The 26,276-nt window shown below is 44.7% G+C and overlaps 1 protein-coding gene across 4 annotated transcripts in view; it reads right to left on the bottom strand.

Moving 5' to 3' along the window:
- The window catches only part of NEGR1 (neuronal growth regulator 1), a 726,879-nt gene that overhangs the window by 601,444 nt on the left and 99,159 nt on the right, over window positions 1-26,276 (bottom strand). For all 4 annotated transcript variants that reach the window (XR_015259134.1, XR_015259132.1, XR_015259133.1 and 1 more), the window contains exon 2: window positions 11,243-11,475. Coding sequence is in view for 1 of the 4 variants with exons in the window: in XM_086752860.1 (XP_086608986.1) it covers window positions 11,243-11,475 (233 nt within the window). In the remaining 3 variants the exon portion in view is untranslated. The remainder of the gene's footprint in view (window positions 1-11,242; window positions 11,476-26,276) is intronic.

A 26,276-nucleotide genomic window follows, 5' to 3' on the forward strand; every position in this document is an offset into this window, starting at 1 on the left:
ATTCGACCGAATATTCCGTTTCTCTGACCGAGTCTCCAGTTGCAGAGCACTGCAAGTTCATTCATTTCACTCTTTCCTCGGTCTTCTAATGAGATCTTCCCATCCCTTCCTGTTTGTGGATTTTTCTGAATGGACCGGTCACTGGAGGCAGGATATTTCTGCCTACGTGTAATCCAGGCAGCTTTAGGAAATAGCCTAGCATGCTAAGAGGTCGTGCATCAGCTTTTGCTAAAGCAGAGCTAGCTGCAGAGGATATAAATCACAGTCCTTCACACCGTTCTGGGTAATAATGCCATCTGTCAAGGATGTCATTAATTTGAAAGCAGGTAGATAAGCTTACTTCACAATTTCTTCAGAGCGGACTATGAGGAGAAGCAAAGCAGCCACATGCAGTGCAGATTTAAGTATTATAAGGACATAAAAGACAAAACAAATTCTCTATGCTATCAGCTTCTCTAGGATTAAGTATGGAAATGTAGCATGAAGCATACAGCTCATTTCATTGCAAATATTCTGTCACAGCCCTCCAAAGTTTACTACTCTCTCTGCTTATAACTCCAACTTCATTTCTGCTTGTGCTCGGCCTAGTTTCACTCCTACAACTGATGCTTCATCAAAAGAAAAGAAAAAAACGTGTGGGAAGAGACTGACACAGAAAAATGAATAGCAAGGCTTATTTAAAACAAAACCAAGAAAAAGGACATGCTCTGCGTTAACGCCATTTTGTATTTCATGATTCTGCTTAGCCATTCCTTACTGGTAAAAAGACATATGGAGAACGATCCTTATATTTTCCTCCTCATTTAATTCTACTTCACTTGCCTTTGTGTTTAGCTTTTCAATCACCAGTTCTTTATGCTTCATTCTGGAACATCTTGAGCGACAGGTCATATTGTAAATGAAAATGCACCCAGGAATATGTCCCCTCTATCTTGCTTGTGCACTTAAAATGCCCTTTATTTTATTTAAAAATGTCCATCAACTGTCAGCTTAATACATAAGCTTATAAAAAATCTTTTCCATTAGCTATCACCAAATATTTATCATGAAATTTAATACAGAACAGAATTGCTTTGTTTCTGTATTACCTCTCACCTCTTTTGAGAACTGTTTTAACACCTCACACCTTGCCTTCCCCCAGGACTCCCTGCCTCATACCGACTACACCAGCGCTCAGGATTTCTCCGTCTTTAACCATTAGCAACAAAACAAAAACCCAAGAGCGATAAAGCTGCAATTTCAGGCTGGAGTGGACATTTTTCCTCCTTCCTTCTACTCTGTGGGATAAAAAAATGCTGCCCGAATGGGATGCTTGAATAGAACATTCATTCTGGGGACATTCATGCTGTCCCAAAAATACAGAATCAGTGCACCAGCAATGGAGATCCATTGTTCAGACACAAATCTTTACCTTAGTGGCTAAAATGCCACATAAAATGTTGCCTAATACTATTTCCCTCTCTTGGATAGAGATTTTCCTCTCCTTTTTCATACTTCAAGCTTACGTTTATGTACCTTGTTTCACATAATGGCATTTGGTAAACTATGGACTTGATTCAGCCTCCACTGATGAGAAGCAACGTCTTCCCGCTGGCTTCTCCCAACACTTTCTCTCATCTATGAAAATAAACACCTTTTCCCAGTGATTAACCATAAAGAAGCCAAATAATCTTACATTTTCTCTCTTCCTGTCTTTTTTTTTCCTTTATTGGGCCAGTCAGTTCTTACCCCAGCCAGAAAACACTGTAAGTGACCCGAGAGTGGGCCGGTTTTTGTGTAATCAACATTAATAACACAGGCTTTAAAAACATCTGGCAGGAGTAGAAAGAGATGGATAGCAAGGTGTGAGGCTTGGTTGGGTTCTGCATTCCTCTCCCCCTCTTCTAGAGTGAGACTATGTTGGAGCATAGGTGCAAGAGCCGGACAAGACCCGATGTTTGCGTTCACACAACACAGAAAACCAGAATCTTACTTGTGCTTCAGAGACAAACAGCCTAAGCGGGATTTACGCCTGTGGCATGCAGGACTGACCCAACCATTGGCCTTGGCTATTCATCACTGGCGACATGGCAAATGGGCGCCTAGCAGCCTGGTCTGCTCTGCTGCTGGTAGGCTTCTGCCACCAGCAACGGTGGTGATGGGAAGGGAGGAAGGCAGCACTCGGCCTCTGAGGTGAATCATAGAGAATCTAGAATTTTTAAATCATAGAATCTTTAAGGTTGGAAAAGACCTCCAAGATCATCGGGTCCAACCATCAACCCAACACCACCACGCCCACTAAACCATGTCCTGCAGTGCCACGTCTATGCGTTCTTTGGACACCTACACGTTCTTTGGACACCTGAACGGAAAGCACAGAGGAGAGTATGCAGTACACAGCGGATTCCCTTGACAAGCTGCAGCACGGTGCTGCCGCGGCAGATTTCAGTCTGTGCCCAGGAAGCCGCTATGTAATCAGGAGGGAGGAGTCGTCAGAAGTGGCTTAGACCATCACTGGAGTGAGGGACGCTGGGCCCTCAAAGGCAAGCAGATTGCCCAGTCCTATTTTCTGTCACGTGCAGCCTTTGCTTTTCCTTGCTTCATTACCTTTTACAATACTAGCATACGTACTTCTACTTCTGTAGGAGTGCAGAGGATGAGAAGCAAAGTGTATAGGCACAGAGCATAAATAAAATGTTACAGACTAATTACAGCACGGTAAGACAGCTCGATTGCTTAAATTTCACAGAAAGGAAAATCTAGAACAGGTTTGTCAACAGGTTTCTGAAGAGCCCAAACAACACTTCACACTTCTACCCATGTTACTAACTAATTATTCCAATAGCTCTGATGCTTAATAGGGTTTCAAAATCCTAGACACTAATTTCAATGTTTTCAGGTTTTTTCAAGTATGTAGTACTGAGTTTTACAACTGGTTGGGTTTGCAGCACAGAGTTTTCACTGGTCAGGTAAAGTTCAACCTGTGTGCAGGATTACCTTCAAAAAACAGGACAGCAGTGAAGAGATCCAAATCTTTTTCTGAACAGAAATCGTTGCTCTGTTACAGATCTACACCGCTAACGTAGTGCCTCTGCAATTCCAGAACGCTGTAGTCTGCAGGAAAAGGCCAATCTATGGAATATCTCCCTATGAAATACATATTCTCCATGTTCAGCATATTAATACAGAACTATGACCCATAACATGAATATATACAACAAGGAATTTTATATATATACACAATTGTATTATATTATATATATATAACATACACCACAAGGAATACGCACCCACACGTACGTGCCTGTGCACCCCAGTACATGCATTACTGGCAGCCGGTACAAACAGACAAAAACTCTCAAGTCTCCTCTATTCCTGCTAGTAATCTGCTGTACGATCGTGGACATTTCACTTAAAAATAAACGGGGGTGAAACTATCCCAACGGTTTTGTTTCTCTCCGCTAATGCCTTACTGGCTGGATTTTCATATTGCTGAACATCAGCAGGGCAATTCCAAACCGTGAAATAAGTCTGATTTCATCCTCTCAAGTCTGCCAGGGTCCCCAGCTGTAAAACGGAAGGTAGTACTTTTCTCTATTTATCAACAGTTATACAACTCTAATTCAAGTTTAAGAAGGATACGGTTATACAAGGACAGTCATTATTTACTTATTGACAAGGCATTAATTTTGGTCCACAGCTAATACAAATGAACTGTTCCTTGTATGAATAAGTTTCCAATATTTCTGATGACTGCAGTGCAAGAAACTAAATGTGGAATGAATTGCCAGCAGGCTCAGAAGGGTCCCAACGCCCAGCACGGAGCGCCGTGAGCTGGGAGAGCAGGAACCCGCAGCGGGTAGCAAAGCGCCCGTGCTTTCACGATGAAGTGGTAAAAAATGGGGCACTATTGCTGTCGCCTTGCATTGTTCCAGCAGTGTTTCCATGGGAGAAAATGCTGCCGGCTTCTTTACATTTGCCCTCACTGCTCTGCTAGCTCAGATTCCCCGCTAATCCCGTTCCATCACCTCTTTAAAAAAGAAACTTAGCATCAATAAACTTTTCTAAGACTTTTCCAGCTCCTTAAATTCCTCTCTACAAGTCACCCTTCTCACGCCGGAGCTGAGGAGACTGGCAGTACCACAAAGGTCCGCGGATCCCCATCGTCCCTTGCGAGCGGGACGGGGTACGCCCACGCCCAGTCTCAGCACCCAACACCGAGCCAAGGTGAAAGCAGCAGCGGAGCGAGCAGCGGGACGTGAGCGCGGGGCCCAGCGCACAGCTCCCACACCTCGCTGGGAAGGGCTGACGGCTTTCTGCGAATGGCGTGGAGGTGGAAGGCCGGCTGTCAGGCATCCCCATTCCCACGGCACGGGCTGTAACGCTACTGAGGTGCTGTTTAATGGCATGTAGGGTACAATTATCTATCGCTGGCACCTTGGAGCCTTGAACAAGATATTTATTACTTTAAATCAGTGATGGATTCTAAAAATACATACGGGCATAGCTATGACGCCGCGTCTTCAGCGGCAGCAGCAGACAAGGGATGCTGCGGGGAAAGTTTTCCTCTTTGGGAAACCTGTAAATTCAGCACGGTTGCCATTTGTATCACTTTTTACACATTAACTGGACTTGACAAAAGGTTTTTATCGGATTATAGTATTTCGACTAGGATATTTAGTATGTCAGATGGTATTAGTTTTAATCAGGCTACAGGCAAGATGCTGACCTTGGTCTTTCACACAGACACAGGAACACGCTGCTTTCGGTCACGCGGTGAAGGGACACAGCCGTGCCACTTAGGAACGTTTGATGTGTCCTTTTGTTTCTTTCCAGTCTCTTTTTACAGAAATGGTTTTCATAGAAGGATCTATTATTTTTCATTGATTACAATGAACTAAATTCCTGGTATGGTGTGTTTTAATTGCCTTAATTAGAATCTTCTGAGGAAGACTTTACTAAAAAATCTTACCATGCGAAAGTTTTGATCCTAAACCACTTTTACAGTGTTTTCTCCTCAATCTTAGCGAAACAGAAGGTAAGGATTTTTAAAAAGTTGGGAATTCATTTGAGGATAATCTGTGATTTTGTGCCTCCTTAGCAAGACTTCACTAAATATTTAGATTAAAACCCTTTTTGAGAGATAAAACCAGCATGTTCTAGATCTACCCCAGCAGGTGGGGTATTTTTTACGTCCTCTCTCAAACACAGGTGATGGAAAAAGACGCCACTTTGAGTAAGAGTCGCCAAGATTGGTCCCGGTTGCACTCCAACGTTATTTAACTCTATTTGTTAACATCACTCCAAGCAAAAATTAAACTTTTAAACATGGGATACCTTTTTTTTTTTCCTCCTGACAATTGACAATCTAAAACTACAGAAGTTGAAATAACATCGTTGCCGTTGGTTTCGGCAACGATGCTGAAGCTTTGGGCAGGGGGATATGCTGTCAGAGCTCTGGAAACACTTGCTAAGGCTACCCCGAGTCCTGACAGAGAGGTGCTAACCAGGAAATTATTTTCATATTTTTCAAAGTCAGACACTTCTGGTTGGAAATTCCATAACAAAAGCCTTTTCACTGGGATGTGGAAGACTATGGAGGCAATCTGCACTTTAATTAAAAGGGAATAAAAATTAAAAAAAAAAAAAAAAGACACTTTGGATTCTGCTGAACACACCTTTTGCAAGACTCTCACGGGTCCCAAAATGACTCGCTCAACTTAGTTCAAACGTAACAGAACTGACACAGTTTGGATCAGAGAGCAAATGATTATTTTCAGTAGATTATCCTTCGCCTGCAGTTTTCAGAAGATGGAAATTTCAGGCTCATAACGGAAATTCAGCTGCAGCCCTGACTGTAAAGCACCTCCAACATTGCGCAAAGATGAGTTTCAGACTGTTCTACTTCAGCTAAAATACTCCTGATTTACATGCTTGTAAGTGAGATGACCTGCTAATGCAAACATTTTCGATGCTTTAAGTCTGTTAAAGACGGGGAAAAGCCATTCATACCTATTTTAGAGAGAGAGATCCCCTGCAGCTCATCTGAATGCCCTGAAAGGTACAAAAGTGGGAGGAATTTAATGAAGAGATGAAAATTAGAAATCCTGGAGAAAACATTCTCATCGGTCATTAACGACGCGCTAACGGTGGTGGGTACAGCCCTCGGTAAGCGCAAGCCCAAGGATGCTGCTTGCTGGAGCGGGTGGGCCGTTCGGCTGGGCAGCCTCCGTCATTGAGCAAACCTCACGCAGCTGCCTCCACCTCCAGAACAATTCTTCTCACTCTTTCTCTTCCTGAGCTGAGCAGGGACAGGATGATAACAGTGGCTGGCACCAGCGAGTTAATTTTATAACAAACTGACATCCTACTTGAGTGCTAGCAATTGAAAAGAGTAATGGATTGTCAGTTTCAGCTGGAAAGTGGTTGTTACATGATTTTAGAAGACTTTTGCATATTTATTTTGTCTCACTTTAAATAAATTTGGGTGAGATTTATCTCGTTAGTTCCAAATGCAAGTCCCCCTTGGCCTGATCGAGGAAACAAATTAGACTTTGCAAACATTGCAAAGACTAAATCAATACATTAATATTTAGGGGACATTAAGGAGGTTTATTAAACAGAAAAAGAGCCTTGAGTATTACTTTGGAAATATTATCCATGTTTAAATAAAAAAATATAGGTTGTGGTTTCCGACGGAATCTATAAATCGCATTTACACAGACAACTGAATAATTTACATGCACACCGTGTCAAGTGTGGACGGCGCACAGAAATGAGAGGATGCAGAGAGGGCAGGACAGGAGCAAGGGCCGTCTCTCACAGGCACGGGGTCTGTCTGGGAGGAGGCCCAAATGTGCCCAGCACGGGCTAGACCAAAATCAAAATTAAGATGTCAAGTAAGTAATGGAAGGAGGTTTTTGTGTCACTAACTCCCTGGTGTGAGCATTTGGGCACCGATGGAAAGGCTGATGAAACCGGGAATGGGGCTCCGGCAGGACAGGGAGGGCAGAGGGTGTAACGGGGGTAAGTTACACTGTGGGGAGTGGGATACGCGGGGTGACAAAAGGAATGAGACCCATTATTGACACCTCACAGCCTAAACCACGGACCTATTCGAGCTGTGCATCTGTGACAGACCAAAATACAGCCTAGAAAACCCCCCTCGATCCAGACTGTGCCGGCGGATCCTGGGGCTGCTGTCACCAGGAGCACGGCCAGGCTCCTCCTTCACCTTCCAGGAGACAAACAGAGCTGTCAGATCCTGAATCCCATCATTCAAAAGATCATGGTCACTCCTCCCTACCAGACCCCTCACAGGAACGGCCATCCCGAACCCTGGCCACCCTCCATGGGCAGCCCATCCGCACCGCGATGGGACCGGCGCCTCCCCCTCCTCTCACATTAAATTCACGCATGGCTAAGCCGTATCTGCCTGGGCTTGTACGAGTGCTCTCCCTTAGCCGGTGTGTTTGTTCTCCCTTCCTGGGTGCCTCATGAAGTGCATTAATAAAGCATAACAAAATTCTCCCCGAGACCTCATTTCGCTAGGTTAACCAAAGCAATCTCCTTCAGATATGTTCTTTATTCTCCTAATCATCCTGGCAGCCCTCCCTCGGCAGCTGAGGTCCCTTGGAACACCCTACTCTGGCCTCTCTCTCCCAGGAGTAACAAAGCAGCGGCGTGGCTCACCCCCTCCCCGCGTGGGGCAATGGCATCATTACCGCGTCCTGACATGGGGAGAGAATGCGAGGCGTCGGGCTGTGACCTGTTGCTCTGCCCCGCGGCATCGTTAATTCTCAAGGACATTGGTAAACACGTCTTCATGTTTTTGCAAATTGAGAGGGAAACACAGCTCGGAGGATGCAATTTAAACTTTGGTAGAATACATGTCAGATTAGAAACGTCAGAAATTGCAACCCTTTGCTAGAAAAATTACGAGCAACATAGTCTAGTAAGAAGTATTTCATTTTTTTACTTTGCAGTGGCAAACATCAGATGTTTAAATCATCTGCAGCTCATGACTTTGCAGATCAAGCATCTGGCACTGAGGTAGATTGAGCTGATTACAAACTCTTATCTTCTAAACTTTTAATTAATTACTGCATAATTCTCATTTCTTTTTGATAAGGTCACTGAAATAAAGCTAACTGTACTATCTTCCTCTCTGACACGTGATTTTTCTTTCACTGAGGTGAATGTGGACTGAAGACACATTAGGCTTTTTACTTTTTATTAACTGTCTTGATTAATTTTCTTGGTACAAGAAGCTGTAGCTATGTAATAAGTAACAGTGATCTCAACTTGACTTGGTGGTCTCGTTAAAGCACGGATCAGGGATACAGGAGGGTAAAACCCAACTCCAAGTTCTGCTAGAGCTTCCTGACCAACGGTGGCCAATGCCCACCAGGTCTCACTGCTCCCCGTATCCACGCAGAGGACAGTGAAGGAGGGGCTGCTGCTTCCCCTCAGCCTTCGTTATTGACTGATCATGTTACCCTCTGTGTTACGGAAATCAAGGCCTTTTTAACCCATTAAAATACACCTATTCTCTGAAACGCGTGCATACGCTCAGAAATTGTCACCCCAAATAGCAAAGAAGAGGATATGCAAAATGGCAGCTACTGGGTCTGCGTGTATAGAGAGACCTCACACACACAAAAAAAAAAAAAAAAAAAAGAAAAGAAAAAAGAGGGAGTTGGATTTACATGGCTTTTAAGTGGAGTTCCACAGCAAATCATTTTTCAGTCTGGAGTCTGAACCTATTTGGGAGCTGATGACCAGACGTAAATCTTTATTCGCTTAATTTGTGACACGCTGCTTTTCCAGCTCTGCTGTTTCCAGCAGGACAACCTCTTCTTTCACCATTACCGGACTGTAGGGCAGAGGAATTTTAAAGAGCTAAGACTTAGCTTTTAAATTTTTTTTTCTCCCGTTATTTCATGTGCTGCTCTAGGTCTGCAGCTGATGGTGCATTCACAGCGTCAGAGGAAGCCCAGCCCTTTGAGCCATTTTACTGTGGCTAAAGATCTGCTTTTCCCTTCATTTATTTCTCTGCAGTAGTAGAAGTTGTTTCTGATCTTGAAATACAAAGCCATGAACAATATTAAAAGGAAACATAAAACTGCTTCCATAAAATGTGATTATTCCATCCCTATGAACCCTGTGTGCAGGAAGGGATACAGAAGCTTACAGCACCAATTAGCTGGCTGATGTTTCCTTTAGTCCGGGTTCCCTTCAGACAGGTCAATCTCCATCTCAAAGGATGCATAAATCTCGCCGCCTCACCTCCTCCTCACCTCTGGACTCAGCACACAGAAGGTGAAGCGATGGCTTTATTAGCGGCGTAAGTAGGAAGTGGCCTGATTAACGGTGCCTACCTGGCCAAGTCCCGTTCGGGCCCACGGGACAGACAGCGACAGCAGCAAGTGATGCGGGTCTCTAAACCACCCTGCGAACCCAGTGCTGACTCAAGGATGCCACCCGCGTGGGATGAGCCATCGGCGTGACGCACATCCAATCCACCGAGCACCCGTTGCACGGCTGACAGTTACCAATATCTCTAGTAATATGTACACAAAGATATGAGCTGCAATGGAAAGAAATGCCTGCAGTCATGGCCAAGAGGGGATGGGGCATCCTCCAGAGCCACGGATCCCGCTCTACAGCTCAGTGGGGAGCTCAGCAGCTTTCCCCACTTGCAAAGTGCTAAGAGAACTACAAAGAAAAAATATAGGGGTAGTGATGGCTGTTTTGCTTTATCTTGAAAATGCCTCCCTTATTCTGGCTGTGCTTCATGGAACTGGTCCCTATTTCCTACATAAAATATAGCCGAAATAGTATTGGAGCAATGGAATATAGATGCACAATTGAAATAGTAATTGATACTGTCACAGCTCCTTCTTCGTCCCAGCTTCCCAATCCGATAGCGTAGAAACACTTCTGCAGTCCGTAAACAACTCCCCCACATAAACAGTGCATTTACGGGTCCGCACGCCACAGCTGCCTCTGAGGAAGGTTATAAAAATGACAAAGCGATGGCTTTCTGGCTGTACCAATAAAATAATGATCTTTGTGCAACCAACACACTTAGGGCTTACAAAGCAACAGTCTAACGTTCCTGCAAACCATCAGGCTCTAAAGGTCCAGTGGTTAAGAATAATTAGTTTGAGATGCATTTCACACACGTTATGTATGAGGGATTTCGGTGTGCCATACGGATTAATAGAGACTGCCATTTAAATTCTTCTGGTTTATATTCATTTCCTTATTACTCATAAGAATGCAAAGGAAAATGTTAATGATGATTACACCAAAGACTAATAAGTTACAGCCTGAGGTTATACTTTGCACTTCTAAAGATATAAATGCAATTGCTTAATAATTATGCATATTTTTAACAATTGAGTTATTATTTCCCTATATGCTTGTAGTTAGTCTAATTAATTTTAAGCTCCTGTTAGATGTTTTATATGTGCAATTAATTTCCAACTTTTTTTTTAGCCCCTTGCATGAGGGCATTAACTATTACAAAGACAATCAAAACTGAGGATTGTTCACCCCGGAACCATACAATAAATATTACCTCCACCGGTGAAAAGCTGGCACTGTTGCTCTGCAGTGCCTATAAATGAAAACCCTCACGGAAATGAGCGGGCTGTTCTCATTAACAACATTGGGTTCTCAGTAATTCTGTGAGAAACCTGCTCTGGAAAAAAAAAAACCGCTATGGATTTTCATACAAAACCACCTTATTTTGTCTTCACTTGTTTGAAGTTAACATGAGGACGTTTCTGGTGGTATTTAGTGTCAATGTCGAAACGCAAAGGCTGTAAAACTGTGACCTCAGCACCCGAGCACCTTTACATGCTGAATCTCATGCAAAACAACCACGTTTTAACCATGCAGGAGACCCGTACCAGGCTGCGGGATACCTGCACAGTCCCACCGCAGGGAACTGTAACTTGACTATTGTACTAGTATTTTCCTCTCCTATTTCCATATCTTGTTCCGTTGTCAGCAGAGGAGGAGTGAGGATTTAAACCAGATTTTGGCAAGGTGGAGACCTTTCTGGGCTAATTATCTCTTTGCAGGGTCCCAGAGTCAATGGCATATACAGTCTATGGCTACATACATCCAAGAAAAAAAGAAAAAAATAAAGCTTTGGAGTATTCTTAGCTGACGTTTCCCATCTATAAACAGAGATTTTTTTTTTTTTCTCGTACGTTTCCAATAACAGTTGGCAATTGGTTTAAAGACCTACCGTGAACAGTTAAGTGCACCTGCATCGTTCTGGGAGTGTGTTGAGTTTGCACAGAGCAAGTGTATGGACCATCATCCGTCACGTCTACGTCCTGTATCTGCAGGCTGTATTCTCTTCTGTTAGCTGTTGCGATTGAAACTCGAGGATCTACTGACCACTTATCGCTTCCGGCAAAAATAATGCTCGACCGATTCAGCCAGGCACCTTTTGAAGCTCCATCTTCCAAGTAACACCTGGGAAAGAAGGAGAAACCGTAAGTATGAAAAGATAGGAGCTTCTAAATACCGTTATCTTCCTATTGATTTTTAGACAGAATACAGCTATAATATGTTAGAGCTCCTGTACTTTCTGATTTTCCTGCCGTGAGTGTCCAGTGGAGCAGCGGGTAGAAAGTCCCAGTTATTTCTGAACTGGACTCAATGACTTCATCAGAGTAGCCCTTTCTGCTCCAGTTTTAGCCCGTAAGGATCAGGAGCTGGCATGTGCACTTGCGCGAAATTATTGTCCTTTTCCTAAGACACAGTAAACCTCTGCTTGCCTAGTTATGGACCAAGAGCCTTTTTCCACCAAAAGCTATAATGACATCTTAGAATAAAAAAAAATACATTTTTCTCTCCAAAAGGTTATTAGATTTGTCATGGCTAACCACACTGCTTTAAAGCAAACACACATTCCATCAGCAGGGATTGCCCTGCTGACAACAACAAGGAAATACAAGGCGTAGTTCTACCAAATATTTTTTAAAACATCTTTGGTATAGTAGTGACTCAAATGAATGTGTTATTACACCATCCTTCAGCTTTTTTTTGCAATTATTATTAGAAAAATAACCAAAAATAGTTCTCTTCAGGGTATAATAGTCACCTCAGTTGGAGCTCACTGCGTAACAGCACCCCTACGATCAGAAGATGTACCCCAGACAGATTACTTTCCTTCTAAATTTTAGTTTTAAAATATTCCTCCATAAAATAAAGACTTTGGGTTTTGTTTTTTGTTTTTTGTTTTTTGTTTTTTTTTTTAAATGAGCAAAAGGTACAGCTGGAGGACGAAAACATGTTTATCTGAAGAGTTTGACAGCATTTCTACACAATATCTTGCGGCTGGAACACGGCGCTGGAGATTGCGAGGGAGCTGGAGCCGAATGCACCAGCGTGGGCACTGCGAACGGCCCGAAACTAATCAGCGGAGAAGTACAAAGAACAAGGTATACTGCAAAATCTAATTTGTAGTCTGTTTCACCAGCTGTAGAATCAAAAACCAGTCGGAGTATTAAAGGTCAACGTTAATTAAAAATCTTTTCTGTAGATGGGCAACTGAAAAAAAAGCCACCCAGGCATAGCAGAGGTATAACCTTCTGCTGAGGTAACCAGGCACTGCAGCGCGCTGCTGGTGTCAACGCTGAGCTGTGTATTGGGAAACATTTGTAAACTCTCTCTAAAACAACTTTCCACCTTAAGTTGCTCACTTGCACACTGGGATGCGGAGAAGCGCACTGTGAAGGATGCTATTAAATGTCACTGACGAGCCCGAAGAACAGCACGGCATCCAGCGCAGTTACCAAAACCTTGTGGTAAGAAGCTGGTGAAGAGCACTGACAGCCCTTCTTAGCGCAGCGGGGTAAATAAGAAGGAAAGCGGGTGTTTGTTGGGGTGGGATCCCCGTGGAGGTGAGCCGGTGCTGGTGGGAGCGTGCGGCGCTCCTGAACCTTGTCTGGGCAGAGCGGGGCCGAGAGGAACGGGGCGATGCCAGAGGATGCAAAGCTACACTGGCACAGAGGAAGCCCTGTCGCTGGTAGAGGGAAAGGAGCAGTCACTCAGCAGCATGCAGGCTGGATAAAAATGGTCCCAGAAGACGCTCCAATTCTTAATGAAACTGATGCCTTTGGAGCGGGCATCAAACTTTTGTCATCTGGAAAGAGGGCAGTGACACTGGCGATGGTTGGAGAGCAGGAGAGAGAAAGGACACTGACCACCACTCCGAAATCCCACCGGCATTTTGGCTTTGCGTTCAGTGGATGCTTGGACAATCCAGTCTGTATCCTGCTCTGCAGTGTTTGACATCAAAACCAATCACTAGGCACGGCATAGCCTTCTCTTGAACTGCAGCCAGAACGACGATTTTTGGGAGCTGCCAGGAAAATGCATGAAAGAGCAGCGAAGGAGGAAAGAAAACAAAATGATGGGAAGAAAACCAGTAAACACCAGCAGAGCACAGAACTGTGAAAAGTATGAGGATCTAAGGAGAATACAAACACTGGAGGTACTTCAAGGACCACCCTGCCATAGACAGCTTGGGTAGAGAGCACGGGAACATAGGGCTGGGAGAAGGTGTCTGGGAGGAACGGCCAGCAAGGAGACTCCATCCTGGACTACACTCCCGTTTTCCACAAAGAAGGAATCCAGCACGCAGGAAAAGGCAGAGCAGCTAACAGAGAGAAAAACCTCGACGAACTCACGTTTGAGAGCACGAATCTGCAAATCCAGGAGCATGCGGGTTTTTTTTTTTAAACAATCTGAAAGGGATGCTATGCGACTGGGAAATGAAATCTGCATTTAAGGAAATGAGGAGAGTGAATCAGGCAAATTTTAGGCTAAGCACCGTGCCCACAATAGAATTTAAGGCTTTAAAATAACTTTAAAAGTTGAAGGAAGGTAATACAAAGTGCGACAGACTAATGGGACACTTTTATTTGATAAAGAGGCTTTTACATGATGGAAATCCAAGAGAAGAAGAGACTGCAATAGATCTGATCTCTTTGATAAAACATTAAAATAGCACAACTGTGGAAACTGTCAGGTGGGAGAAAATGGAGATTTCGTAGCTCAGGCATATGGTGATATTGTTTGAGGGGAAAAATGACATTCCCTTTAGGAATAAGAAACTAGAAGCATCAGGCTGAAATTCTTCAGAAACGGATCATGAAAATAACTATTCATGCATCTAATTAATGATCTCAACATGAGATCTGAAAGGGTTCTGAGAGAAGCTGTGTGTGATACGAGACAAAAAAATCACAGTTTATGTAGCAGAGAATTGGGATGTCACGGGGAAGCATCGCTTTGAGGACGGAGAGCGCAGCTGACGCCTGCGAATCCCGCAGGAGGAGGTTTGTGGGGTCTGGTCCCATTTGGAGCAGGCAAGGAGCTGCTTTCAAAGTCTTATGAACAATTTCAGGTTTATTCTAATGAACAGAAGACTGGGGAGAAGCAGAGAAACCCCAGATTCACTGACGTTTCTCTACCATGTGTTTCTTTTCTGCTGATATTTCTGCAGCAGCAGGATACAGTCAGTTACAAACGAGTATTTTTGAAGGTATCCTGTAGTTCCAGTGATCATTTACCATTTTACTTAAGTCCCTTGTTGTTTATACACATGCACACAGCCGAAAACGTGTAAGAAAGTGTTAGGGCTAAGGCCTCTACCCACAACAGAGACAATCAGCCTCCTCTTCTCCCAGCACACAAAGCCAGCCTGCTCTCCATTCAGCTCATAAGAAAACAATGAGCCTTTCTTAAAAAAAAAAAAGAAGAAAAAGATACAATAAAAGTTGACGGTTTTCGTTCATTAATTAAAGACAAAAGTGGAATTCTCCTCAGGTGCAAAGTGAACGACCTGAAAACCACAATGAGAAGGGCAGCGCTCAAAGCTGCCATCATGGCAGCTCCAAAGCATCCTCCAGCCTCTGAAAGCCCCAGAGGTTCCCGAAAACTTCTCGTCTAAACACCGCCCTTTTGCTGTCAATACTTCCCTGCTGGGAAAAGGCAAGGCACAGCAGCGCAGGAGGGGACATGGGACCTCTTGCTGTTTTACTTGGTATACAAAAGTATTTTCTTAAAATAACTTTCAAAAACAAGTAAGAAATTCTGCTTTATTGATTTCTAGGTGCATGGCTTTCATGTATAGAGATTAAAACCTGCCAACATCAACTTTCTTTTACATCCCACTAATTAGCAAAAACTATGCAGTATACAACTACCGTATAAAACATGGAAACCAAGGGCTAAAAACGGAACACATTTTTGCTTGTTCAAGGAGATTTTCAAGCTTGATGAAAATAAAATCACTAAAGGTATTTCTAAAAGTGTACCTAGGAGAGAACATCACAGTTTTTGTTCAGACCTTGACTAAGCATGTTGTATTGTGCAATAATGTTGGCTTCAAAATGAAAATGATATTCTAAAGAAGGTTCTTTGAAAACAGGTTAAACATTTTACCTCAGACAAGCTCTGTCAATACCCCGAGCAGTCTTTTCTCTACATTTATTCAAAACCTATACAAATTCCCTAACGCTGTGGGAGTGAACTGATTTGAAAATATTGCAGAATTTGGCTGAAATATTTTGCACGGGATGGCCTTCAAATTAAATAGCTGCCAACATGCTCTATTTTCCCACCGCGCACTTGAGATGCAATTGATAACGTGCGTGTTTACTCCATGGAAGAAGCAATCAAATGATTCATCTCAGAAATGTTTTCTAATCCAACAAATTTAATTCCTTTCTGTTTGCAAATCACTTCTTATTTCCGAAAACGCAGTTACTGCTTAAAAGTATTCTGCAAGCAACTTGGGCTATGCTCTCACCCACGTGCGTTCCTTCCTTTGGAGGCAATGACTCTGCACTGCAGTTATTGCGGAGGAACAGAAATAAGGATAAATAAGGATTTTTTTTCCCCTTTCAATGAAGGCTTGGTCTTATTTTCCCCCCATACCTTTATAATTTTCTATGAAAGAGCAGTCTTTGCATGTATATTTTTGTGCAATATAACCAACCAATTGCATATGGATGAACATTTGCAAAGAATAAGCACTGAGAACAAGAAAAATGTCGACCTCAAGTAAGCCCATGGGACCCAACCAGTGCTCATGGCCTCAGACTGCAACACCACGACTGGCCTTGTCCACAACCTCTGCATTTCTCCCTACGGTTGTATTTCTCACATACTTGATGTCTGGATGTACTTGTCATTTTAACTTTATTGTTTAAGCTGAAGATAATAAGTGATACTCCGTATTATTTTCATTGCACAAACATGAACACATCTGGAAAGGCATTGGCTCTTTTGACTCAAACGCCATGAGGGTTCAGCTCCTACGAGAAGACGAACTACCTCGCTGCACGTGCACACTTTCCTCGTCCTTGCCGCTCTCCATGCCGCTACGCTGGCAGGGATCAGGACACGCTCGGTGAGCACCCAGGCATCTTGCGAGTGAGGACTGGGTGGAAAGGCAGCTACGAAGAGACAAGACCGCGCAAAGGAACCAATGAGAACTACAAGGAACCTAGCTGAACGGGTCCCTGTGCACATGCACATGGCAATGCTCTGTGAAAGCCTCTATTTCCTTAAGACTTCAGCAGTCTACTTGAGCAAAATATGTTACAAATCTTAAAACAGGAGTAGCCAATCTCAGTTTTACTAAAAACTTAACACTGGGGTTTGCACTCTGGCAAGATTTCCCCATTAAGTCTTGCAAACACTTCAAGGAACTTAAACACAAGTTTTTAGCAAACCTGAGAAGTGAGTTTGAGTGGAGTTTTGATTTCATGAGAACCTATGAAGCACAGGCAGCCTTTCCCTGCGGTTCCCTCAGGATGAGTCTGAACTTCCAACTAAGAGACCGAATCTTCAACTTCTCCTCATTTTAAGGGCCATGAGTACACTGAATAATGATGCCAGATCAAGGCACAGTTCTAGATCAGCGCACACAATTCCCCAGAGGATCACATTCCTGAAGGTGCAGAGTTGCTCCTGCCAGAGGTCTCCTGTGGGAGCCTTGGTTGGTCATCGCAAATCGCTGGTGGATAATTCAAGCCAAAGCATGTTAATGTTTAATAAAATCTAACAATAAAACTTTTCTTACAGTAACATATGGGAAATAATTTATTTCAAAGATGGCAACCAGAAGAAACTGCAAATATTAGTGACCGCCCCTCTCTTCCCCCTTTCCTCTCTCTTTTCTTAAATTTTATTTATTTTTAAACTCCCTGCGCATCTTGGCAGCATTTTCTGCAATATAATTTGAAAAGTCTATGCACAGGACCAATTATTTTTAGAAGTTAATAATAACACTGTAGCACAATCAAGAAAGCATAACAACCATTAAATAAAAGCGATTTTTGCTCTTTTCGCCTTTACTTTGCTTGGAAAAGTATTGATTAAACTATAGCTGAACTCAGAAGATAATTATTCTATTTTTAAACTTAGAAGATTGGATAAAAGAACAATTTATTTTTTAACTGATGATTGTAATCAGAAATTCTCTACTCAACAAGCATAAAAAATAGATTTTAATGCTAGCTGTCATACAGCTGAAGGTATTTTATTATTTTTCCAATCATTATTAATGGGGATGATCTTCTGTAATTTGTAAGTACCGAAAAATACAGTCTCATCCAGCTTCCTTAAAGTTTTTAATCCTCTTTTTTTTTAATACCTCCCACTTTCCTAGCTCTCTAGTCTATTATTCCCCCATAATTAAAACATAGACCTATTAATCTTTGTAAAAACAGTTCTTCCCAGTTGCTTAATTAAAACTGCACACAGTGTCTTTTCACAAGAGCCTGCGCCGTGCAGCCAGGGTTGGAGCTCCCCCCTTGCTGCCCTTGAAGCAAACGGCACAGAGACCGCACACAAAGCTTGCCCACGTCCATGGGTGTCGGGAATGACTGACGTGTGCCTGTCTCTTCAGTACGCTCTCTGGGGTTACATCTGGAGAGCACTTGGGCAGTACTTAAAATGAAAAAAAAATCTTTATTCAAGTAGGACCAAAAGCTACCATTATCCTCACTTCTGGAGGTGCAACTACTTGACCCAGATTGCGAAGCCAAAAGGATAAGTAAGTTAAAAACTGTCTTGCAGTAGGCAAATTCAACCCATGCAGCCCTTTAAACAGACCCATTCAGGCCGACGGGCCTCCATTGAGTGGCTCCACCTCATCCTTCCTGCTCCGCTCCCTCCCTGGATGGGACCGTGGGAGGTCAGCACTTGGAGACGCGGAAAAGCTGGCCGGGAAATGGCACCCGAGGCTATCGCACTGCCCAAAGTCATTCAAAACACCTCTCTGACAACACCAAGTGATGTCCTGTGAGACGCTTCCCCCACAAAACACATCCCCCGAATGGCAGGAGACGTATCCCAGGTCAGAACATGACTCATTTCTGCGTAGGCTGTGTATCTAAAACCAGTAATCCTGCTGCAGTTCAGGTTAGAAGTTCCATCTCATTTACAGAAAGTCCTGGAATCCCTTCTTTTCCCTGGAAACCTAGAAGAATTGGACTTGAAAATGTTTCAGTTTTATGTAAGTGGTGCTTTGGGTGCTGGAAGAGCTGCCTGTAACGCCCACAAGCGATGAGAGCATCCCCTTTCCCTCAGCCTGCAGTGGGCGAGCGTTCGCCAAAGCAGATGTGAAGCACTTAACAGAGTTGTTATTGCTTACTACGGCATCTTCGGTTGTTTTTTTTTTCCCCAGTGAAATTGGTTTTGGCATTGAGTTATAGCCACTTTCTCCAGAACATAGAAAACCTTTGCAAAAAACAGTGTTGCTAAATTTTTTCTGCTTTCAAGAAGATTGGCTTTAAGCTCAGCAGCAAGGGAAGAGAGCAACACGAGGGGCAGGGTTCAGCCTAGAAAAACACCCAGGAGCTCAGAACATAAAATGATACATCCAAGCTCCAGAACTAGAAAATCGCACCAGAAACCTGCTAGGAACTTTTGCCGGGTCCTTTTACTGATGATCTGATAGGTGGCTTCTAGGGGTTCACCATGGATTCTTACAAATAGCATCTTAAAAGTTTGTTGTGCCAAGGAAACTTCTCTAAACAATAAAAATAACTCAGGCGCAGTTACAGGCAATCCTTTAAATTTTGTTATCAAAATCAGTTTCCTTGTGTCAGCTGTAGCTCAAAACATGGGACTCTGCATGAAAACCTGTGCAGCTGCTGCTTATCATCGCAGCATTCTGTTTATTTACAGAACAGTCTCGGAGCGTCAGGGCGCAGATGCGTTGACGGCCGATGACCCAGCTGGTGTACGCCAAGCCCTGGCTGCCTCCGTGCCTGAAGCTCGAGGTCTCCCCCTGAGGAAGCAACTCCATTTATTTTGGGAATGTTAAATTTGGAAACGTTAAATTTGCAGACGTTAAATTATCCTGCAGAGGGAGACTGCTGAGTCGTGAACGGGACAGAAAACCCCGCGCAGACGGGTTCTGGAAACGCAGATGAACAGGAGTTATGCAAAGCAGGGGAGACAAGCCGTTGTTTTAAAACAGAGTTTAAAATCAGAACCCCAAAACTTTGTCTCAGGGCAGCCAAACCAGATCTAAAATAACCAACCTGCTTTGCTGTGCCTGGCATCTCCACTGCGTGTTGAAGTCCTTCCATCTACCCTCAAATAGCTTTTTGCTTAATGAGCGACAGCCGCGCTTGGCGGAGATGCAATGAGGTTTCCTTACGCGAACGCGCACCTTTCCAGCACCAGCTCACCCCGCAGCGAACACCCAGCCCACCGCCAAATCCTGTGCGCTGCACTTCTGGAATATGGCCAGACGCCTCGGGATGAAAGAAAAGTGGCGCTAATGGCTGGAATATAGATTTCAGGTTTCCCTCTCCCCTGTGCAGCCACCAGCTGACAGCAAACATTCGTGAACTTTGCAACATTCGGGGCAGGCCCTGCAAACGCCACCAACTCTGCTTCGTTCCGCCGCGACCCCCTCCACGCTGTCCCGCCTCCGCTCCGCACGTGCCCTGGTCTCACCACGTCCACCGCCGCTTCACTCCCACCACCCTCCATCCTCCTCCCTCTCACCCTGGTCCCAGTTTTCCTGTCCCTCAATCAGCAAGTCCCAACGTCTCCGCTGTTCTTTGTCTTTTCATGTCGGTGGCGGAAGGCGCTCTGATTATACAGAGGCGTTAACACGCACAAATGAGCCTTTTTCCTTTCATCTTTGCTCTGCGGGGGTTCTGCTTTTCAAGCACCATAAACTGTAGTTGGTACCAAATCCTTTTTAGAGCAATTTTTCTCTTCAGGTTCAAAAGATGCAGCGTGTCTCCCCTACGGAGGATGGAGAGCCTCCAAAGCCAGCCTCCCTCCACGCATCAAGGAGACGCCGCAGGAGTTGGGTCCCTCTGTGGCTGCTCAGGGGTCAGCCCCCCTGGGGGGATCACAGAATCACAGAAGGGTTTGGGTGGGAAGGGACCGTTAAAGCCCACCCAGTCCAACCCCCTGCCAGGAGCAGGGACATCTCCAACCAGATCAGGTTGCTCAGAGCCCTGGCCAACCTGGCCTGGAACGTTTCCAGGGATGGGGCATCCACCGCCTCTCTGGGCAACCTGGGACAGTGCTCCACCACCCTCAGTGTAAAAATTTTTTCTTATATCCAGTCTGAATCTACCTCCTCCTTTCACACCAGGCCCTGCTGAAGAGTCTCTCCCCACCTTTCCTGCAGCCCCCTTTGGGCACTGGGAGCCGCTCTCAGGTCTCCCCGGAGCCTCCTCTTCTCCAGGCTGAACAGCCCCAGCTCTCAGCCTGGCCTCACAGCAGAGCTGCTCCAGCCTCTGAGCATCTGCGTGGCCTCCTCTGGACTCTCTCCAGATCCTTCCGGGAGAACGTTCCTTGCTCCCACCAGCTTAGTGCAGGCTGCGACCAGGTCTCCAGTCTCCAGCCCCGCCCAGGCCTCCAGCCTTGCCCTGCCCCCCCCAGCCCCTTCTCCAACACACCTGCGGGCAAACCAAACTCTGCTGCTGCTGCGCCCCCTCCCCTTCCAAGCTGAACGGATCGGACACACCCGAGACATTTCACCCGGTGTTTGCAGTCAAACGATTCATTTAGCACTGTATCAATACACGCACTGGTAATTACCTCCTTTAAATAAAGACGTTCTTCCAAACCCGCTACCCTCTATTTTCCGCGCTTCTCAGCAGCCCATAACATCGCTTTCTGAAATAGCAGCTCAGAACTGGAGATCTGCAAATTATGGGGAAACCAAGATCATTCTTTAAATATTTGCTGACCCGTGGACTTTTCCAAAAGGAGCAGATAACAGTACGAGCTTTTTATCTGGCAAACTGCCTGCAATAAATGGAGATACGCGCTACCTGAATTTTCATGAGTAATTAGCATAATTAACCTCCCTGCTCTGCTCCTGTGCCACTTCCACTGCGCCAGAGAATCGATGTATAGTTTATTAACTGTGAGAACCCATCAGATGTCCTGCTCTAGCGCGGGTGTGACGAAGTTCCTCGGTACCCGCCAGCCTGCGGGTGAAACAGGAGACGAGATGGAGAGCGAAAGCAGGACAAAACGGTGGGGAAAGAAAAGAAAATAAAACTTTTTTATTTCTTGATTTGACAAACTCTGCTGCCCTGAGATGTTTTAAGATATCATAGGAAATCTGTCTGCAGATAAAACATGGATGAATCCCTAAATCTGAAATATTTTAAATGCAAAATCAATAGAATATTAGTAATTAATAGCAAAAGTGTTTACTCTTCTAATTCTACAAGATTTTAAATGTGATTTGCTCTACAGCTGATGGTATTTGAATTTCAGTCTGAATGGGTTTCAACCTCAGCGCCTGCCCGTCCATCAGAGCCAGGCCAGAGAGCACTTTCACACGGGCTTCCCGCCTGTGACGTTCATCGTAACCGCCAGCGACGGCCGTAATGCCCATTGCCCTCCTGCCGCAAGGGACCGGCCTCCTTCCACGGACAAGGACGGAGAAAGCGGTAGCACCACAACTGCACTGAATTCATTTGTTGTGTGTATTTCTGTGAAAATATTCCCACCCCTTTTCATATTAAAATGATCAAAACAGTATAGTGTAAAGCTAAGAATTATTAGTGATTAATTAATTACTTAATGGAAGCACATAGCATTTTGTCTTTGAAAACTCAGAAACAATATTACACCACACTATTGATTCTGATAGTCTTGGTTTCTTTTTTGGAGAGCAACCCCCAGCTTAACCATATTATGTGAAATACTCAAAAAGTGCTGGCTGCTGCATTTGATATTTATTTGATAATTATATAGAAACACTGACTTCCAGAAATTTGCATATGCAGAAAAGTAAGTAAACAGTTCACAGTATGGTTTTGTCTTTATTATTTTGCACTTTTCTTAAGGGAGAGCGTTTTTGAGAATTTGAGAGCCAATTGTGTTTATTTTATAGGAACAGAGAAGTCAGCTGTTTCTTCTGATGCTGCAAGCCAACCCAGGCAGCACATTTCCCCGTGCTTTTTTGCCACACGATGCCGAAACACAAATTAACGGAATAAAAAGCAATATAAGCTCTGAGACCGTGACACGGCAAAGGATCATGCCTAGAGGATGAGAAAATGTCCTGAAAATACAGTGTTACCTTCCAAATTTTCAATATCACAGCATGTTATTGAAGGATTTTAGCATCCAGAAATATACAGCTGAATTAAAACAGCCACGATACTAATTAACTGCATTATTTTAGTTTCAGAATGGTTACATCAGTCTTTGTTTTTAATGCTAAAATGAAACAAAGGTTTCTTCACAGATGCAATAAGCTCCGACAAAAAAAAAATGAGAGCTTACGGCGGGAGACTATTACAGCAACGCGCGCTCAGGGTAACACAATGAGCGTCGGATGGCTTTTACACTCAACAGCCACACAAACGCCGTAATTTGACAACGAGCACAGCATCACAGCCATGCGGGCTCACTCCTCCACAGCACGTTACAGGCGGGAGGGCGGTTGGCCTGGGAGCAGAGGAGCCGGGGAGCGCTCATGGGCATCGCCTGCACCTGGGGTGCGGCGAGCAGCCCTGACCAGCTTTGTCTAGGGGAAAACCGGGGAATCGCCACTCCGAACGCCAATATCCGCCTGAGTTTTGGGCCCAGGAGAAGGACCTGGGGTCAGCAGGTGACCCCGCGAGAGGTCCCCAGGAGATAGGTGTGCGGCAGGCTGCCATGTGCACCAGTATCCTTGATGTAAGCGTGCTCTGCTTGCATTTCTGCACTTGCCTCCGTAATATTTTAGAAGAACCCAAAAGGTAGGTGTGATAGGGACAAAGAGTAGATGCTATTTACCGTTAATTTAAATTACACGATAAAAGAAAAATGTAGGAAACCTCCCCTCGATCTCTGCTCTGTTGGATGATTCTCCGTGTCGCGGTGCCCAGAGACCCCGTCACCAGCAGCTGGACAAGGGGGGAGATCCCCTTTCTGCTGGTGAGGAGCCCCTCCTGGCCTCCTTGGCCGCCTCAACTGTTTCTCCCAAAACCGGGATCTCCCTTCTGCTGCCAGGCTGGCCACTGGGACCACACGGTGCGGTGAACCTGCATTGCCTCCGACGTTGGGAAACGTGATGTCCGCCTGCGGAACCAAGGCAGCGCAGAGCTCGTCTCTACCTGCTCGGCCGTTAAAAAATGTCTGCAAGCAAAGGCGTGTTTTTTCACTAACAACGCTTAATGAAGAAATATTCTTTCCAAGTGAAAACAAGCTGGATTTTAGGATTTCCTTATAATAATATCTGCGCTGCGAGTAGGTAGGACACACGAGGCGGGAGATAATTGTGCGCTGTGTCATGTCCTTTATCGGATCCGTATTGACCTGGGACTCTTCTCTGAGAAAGGTAATACCAACCCTGCCACGCAGTTCTCTCCAGGTTGGTTTAAGTAAAATAATAGAGTTAATGACAGAAGCAAAGCTACCCAGAGAGGTGCAATTCATCGTGGAGTGTTTCACGCCATTATCTTAAAACCATACAGTGTAATAATCACTTGAAGTAGTGATAACACATAATTGTATGCTTCTCAGAAATTATAGGTGAATGGGAGTTTCAGCTAATGAGTGCCAAATAGCGGCTCAGGAGCTGCAGTGATTACAGAAGATGTGGTGATGAATGCATTTATTATTGGGGTATTACAAATCTTTTTATAGCCGAGACGGCAAGTTTATAAATAAATAACCAGCCACAGAGGTATCTGCATGTCTAACCAAGACAACGAAGTTATTAGCCTGCATTTTATCAGCCTCTGATACAAAAACATCTTAAAGCTCGGTGAAAGCAAAACAAAGCAAGGAGAAGCCCCACCCAACCATCTGCATCCACGGCGTTACACACGCTGCTTTGCCACCCCTCGCAAAAGGCGCACTGTTGGACTGTTCTCAACAGAAGAACAAACGTTTGGGTTGTTTCTCATGGAAAAGCATCCCCACACACAAAATCAAGGCAACCATGCTCCTTTACGGTACAAATAAGGTGCCACGCAAGGTTCTGCATCACTGGTTAGGATTGGCCCTTACAGCAGCGAGAGCTGTTGGTGCTGCGGGGAGCGGGTGGGCAAATCTGGCGGAGACGGATTGGTCCCGCTGCGAACCGGCCCCGCGCAGTGCAGGGAGAGGGTTGCACTGCCTTGGTTGCAAAACCCAGCAAAACCCTGTTCAGAAAGCAATTTTTAATGTCTTCTTCCTTTCCATCGGAAAATGCTTTTATTTGACAACAGAAAATTGCAATGTCCCTCTGGGGCTTCTCCCTCCTCTCCAGACAGGAGGACTGGGGGCGGAGGCACGAAGAGGGCACTGGCGGCGCTGGGGCAGCTCCGTGACCCCCGGGTCTGGGGGCTTGTCTCCTCCCACACCGCTAAACATCTGGGGATGAAGATACGGATGGAGAAAGATCAAACTCGGCCTTGCTGGTGTGAACGGGCTTTTTCACCCCCTGCAGTGGAGGCCAGCCGGGCCCAGCCTCCCGTTCCCCGAGGAGCAGTGCTCCATGAGCATCACCTCAAATATTTCTGCTAGTGGGGCTGCTGCTTAGAGCCCCATACGCATAACTTGGGTTTGGGTTGATTTGCTTTGCTTTTCACATTAAAGACAGGAATAACAACTGTTAGTGCTTGAGAGAAAGAAAACAGATGTAAAAAAACTAAGCAGAAAGCACATCGCTGCGGATTGTGCAGCGCGCGGGGCTTTGGGCTGGGTCGCAGCACGCTCTGCACCCCCCATTTAGCATTTCTGTGTCTGGAAGAGTTCGAGTACCTCCTTGATTTTTTAAATGAAGCAAATGTGTTAAAACTTATTAAAAAATCCTAATGAAAAAATATTCTGGCAAACTGTCACGTATTTTGGCATTTTTACAAATAACACATTTCCTTGCAGCAATTTCTCCGCAGCCTGGCAGCGTGCTGTGTGTGACCGGCCACTCTCGCTTTTCTCATCATGATGAAAATAAGCCAAAAAGCGGAACAAGAGAAGCGTCCTATTTCTCTGCAGCCTATTTCTCTGCAGTTTCTGACCCAGGTTTAGGTCCTGCTCCAAGCTCAGAGTGATCTATGACCGAGACCTTTGCTCTGTGTCAGGCAGAACAGAGATTACGCGGAGGTGCGCCACGTTTCGGGTCAGCATATAATATGTTTTGGAAAGTGCGGCTGGCAGACAAGGCCATTTCAACAATTCCATTTTTGTGAAAATATTTGAGAAATTATCTTCATCTCTCTGCAGAATGAAAACAAAATTTAAAAATCTCCAAGGCTTTCATGAAATACAGTTCTCCACCCAAACTAATAACTAACTAACTTGGTTCATATGACTTCTGCTGGGCTGATACATGATTTCATCTGTGCTTATCTCCTGGAACATTTAGTTTGCTGATATACCGCTGTTTGGAGTATTAGTAATAAATTTTAAAAAAAGGCAAATGTAATTGTGCTGCCGTCCTTCATTATAATGAATCTTTCAGGAGAAATAATAACCTCTTTATTTGAAAGAGGAATGAAAGGTTACAGATGGAGCTGTGCCGGCTGATGTAAACACACGAGCTTGGCTCGCAGATGTCTCAGGCTGCAGTTGCCAGCAATATCCAGATTTTTGGATGAACCTCCCAGCTGCTTGCTCCACAGTACCACTAACTAATACATTATTAACAATATTATCAAACATCTCCCTGAGGGGAGATCTCAGTGCGGTGCAGCCACCCCACCAGCACAGTACCTGGGCGAGGTCATGGGAGGCTGGCGCCATCCTTCCCATGCCGTAACTTTTCCTCACCGCGTTGGCAAGAAAAC

This window comes from Chlamydotis macqueenii, chromosome 8, assembly GCF_036417535.1.
Source record: "Chlamydotis macqueenii isolate bChlMac1 chromosome 8, bChlMac1.mat, whole genome shotgun sequence".
NCBI lineage: Eukaryota > Metazoa > Chordata > Aves > Otidiformes > Otididae > Chlamydotis > Chlamydotis macqueenii.